This window comes from Arachis ipaensis, chromosome B07, assembly GCF_000816755.2.
Source record: "Arachis ipaensis cultivar K30076 chromosome B07, Araip1.1, whole genome shotgun sequence".
Taxonomy (NCBI): domain Eukaryota; kingdom Viridiplantae; phylum Streptophyta; class Magnoliopsida; order Fabales; family Fabaceae; genus Arachis; species Arachis ipaensis.
In genome coordinates, this window is record NC_029791.2 from 86,301,662 (window position 1) to 86,304,296 (window position 2,635).

At 37.2% G+C, this 2,635-nt stretch overlaps 1 protein-coding gene across 1 annotated transcript; it reads right to left on the reverse strand.

Annotated features, from left to right (window-relative positions):
- LOC107607437 lies at positions 2,013-2,375 on the reverse strand. The gene has a single exon (XM_016309395.1). The coding sequence runs from the start codon at positions 2,373-2,375 to the stop codon at positions 2,013-2,015; it is 363 nt and encodes a 120-aa protein (XP_016164881.1).

Here is a 2,635-nt window from a genome sequence, read left to right on the forward strand (position 1 = left end):
ATGTCCTTATTAAGCATTTAGTTGAACTTGGTTCATGGGATTTCATGCAGATCAATAGTAGCTCATTTATTACTTGCTGTTAAACAAACAATGTTTCTTCAAAGATTCACTAAGGTTACTGCTACAATGCCTTACTTTTCGCTTACTTTCCTTGTTAGTTTTTTCCTTATTTCTTTTGCATTAGAGAGCTTATTACTTGTTGAAGGCTTGGTGGCAAATGTTGCAGCAGCCTTTGGCTTAATTATACTCAACATTTCTTCACCACAGACACATGGCTCACCTTTTTCTTCCTAGGATCATTGATGCCCAGCATCTCTTTGGATAACTAAGTGTTTTGTAGCTAGGTTGCTCTTTATTGTGGAATTTCAGTTGGCAATCCCAAATCAGTTGATCTAAGTGGCCAAGTTTTTAAATACTCCTTAGAACTTACTTATCCAAGCATATCCTAGTACAAAAACACCACAGGCATGTGTCCTAGGGTCCAAGCTATTGGTGTCTAGCCTTATTGTTTGTTTCTTTGCCAATTCTTGGATTTGCTCTTTCTGTTTCTTTCTGTTTTGATTCATTTTCAAGGGATTTTTATTAATTGAAGGATCATAACAGCAAACTAGCTTAAGCTTCAAGTAACATGTCATTATGCAGCAATTATTTTGTGAGTTAACAATTGAATCAAACACATACCACCACTAACTTTCATTCTAACTTTTGCAACATTGAACAATTACTTTTCTAAATCAAACATCTCTCTTTTATTCAAACAGCAAGGGAACAAAGCAAAGTACTCAAGCGAATGAAGGATGACATTTATTATGCAGATAACTTTTAAGCTAAAGAAAAATTGCAGATAGCTTTCTTTAGCATGTATTTTTACTTGCAACTAAATGAAAATTCTAGCAAGGCATGAAGGAATCCCTGAATTAAAACATTTCATAACTATAAGGATTAAGTATAAATACAACCTGTTGGGTTACAGCTTTTCATTCTTCCTTCAGTTATGCTCCTTTTTAGTCATAGTGCAAATGTTCTTTAATTTCTTGGCTGTTACCATGCATACTCCTCAAACGTTGCTTGCTTTTCAAGCTCTTTAGGTATCTGGTTAATCTGCAAAGCTTATTTGTGGGCTTTTGAACTTTACTTTGGTGTGTGAACACCAAACTTAGTTCCTTGCCAATGTTTCTCATGCAACAAATTAACTATATGTGAAATCCTTTTTCCTTGCTAAGGTAATAAAACTAAAAACCATGAAACAGCAAATAGTTAACTAGTTTATCTAAATGTTTGAAGCTGGAATTATGCAGGAAGTGAGAATGCATTTTATGACGAGACTTTGGTGGAACACCAAACTTAGAATCCTTCACTCTCCCTTAGATTGTTTTGGTGTGCAACACCAAACTTAGCTTCTTGCTGTACAGATAAAACTAATTGACCTTTTTATTAAAATAACTATAAAAAGAAAATTACCTCAGGTTGGGTTGCCTCCCAACAAACGCTTCTTTATTGTCACTAGCTTGACATTAGATCCCTCTTTTATGGTGGTTGATGACTGTAGTGTCTCAGCTTATCCCCCCTGACTGTGAGCTTCTTCCTTGTTCCTTGATGTTCAATTTCAGCATGCTCTAGTGAGAGTATTTTGCTGACAGTATAATAGTCATCAGCTTGTTGGTTTGCCCCCAGTTGTTGGTAGATCAATTGTACTTCATCACCCTTAGAGAACCCCTCTGTTGGAACTTTTTTGTTCTTCCACCCCTTTTTAGTTTTATTCTTGTTTTTCTTCCCTCTTTTTGTTGATCCTTTCTCCTTGCAAATGGGCTTCACTTTGGGATTCTTCTTCTTGATGACTGACACATCAATGCCTTCTTGTATTTCCTCATTGCTCTGCACAGTTTCTTTCTCTTTTTGCCATGCTGCATTGTCTACTTCTTGCTTTGGAAGGTAGCTGCTGATCGTCTTGTTAATTTCTTCATTCCACTGCAAGTTTTCCTTGTCATCTTTCATGCATTCTTTCTTTTCATCTATGAGATGTATCTCTGGAAATACATCAGGGTGACGCTTTCATCATACATTCTGAGGGTTAACTCTCCTTGCTCTACGTCTATAATGGCCCTTGCAGTGGCCAAGAATGGTCTCCCCAGTATAATGGAATCACCTTCATCCTCATCTGAATCTAACACCACAAAGTTTGCAGGGAAGATGAATTTGTCCACTTTTACTAGAAGATTCTCAATCACACCCCTGGGATATATCACTGACTTATCCACCAATTCTAGAGACATCTGTACTGGTTTCACTTCTTCTATGCAGAGCTTTTTCACCAGTGAGGAAGACATTAGATTGATACTGGCCCCTAAGTCACACATTGCCTTGTTGATGGTCATACTGCCAATGGCACAAGGTAGAAAGAAACTTCCAAGATCTTCAAGTTTAGGGGGGAGTCCTTTCTGAATTAATGCTTTGCATTCTTCTGTGAGCAGTATAGTCTCCTTTTCTTTCCAGCTTCTCTTCTTGTTAATAAGCTCCTTCAAAATCTTGGCATATAGAGGCATTTGCTCAAGTGCCTCAGCCAGGGGTATGTTGATCTCTAATTTCTTGACGATTTCAAGAAATTTAGGGAAGTGTTGGTCCTTAGTCTCCTTTT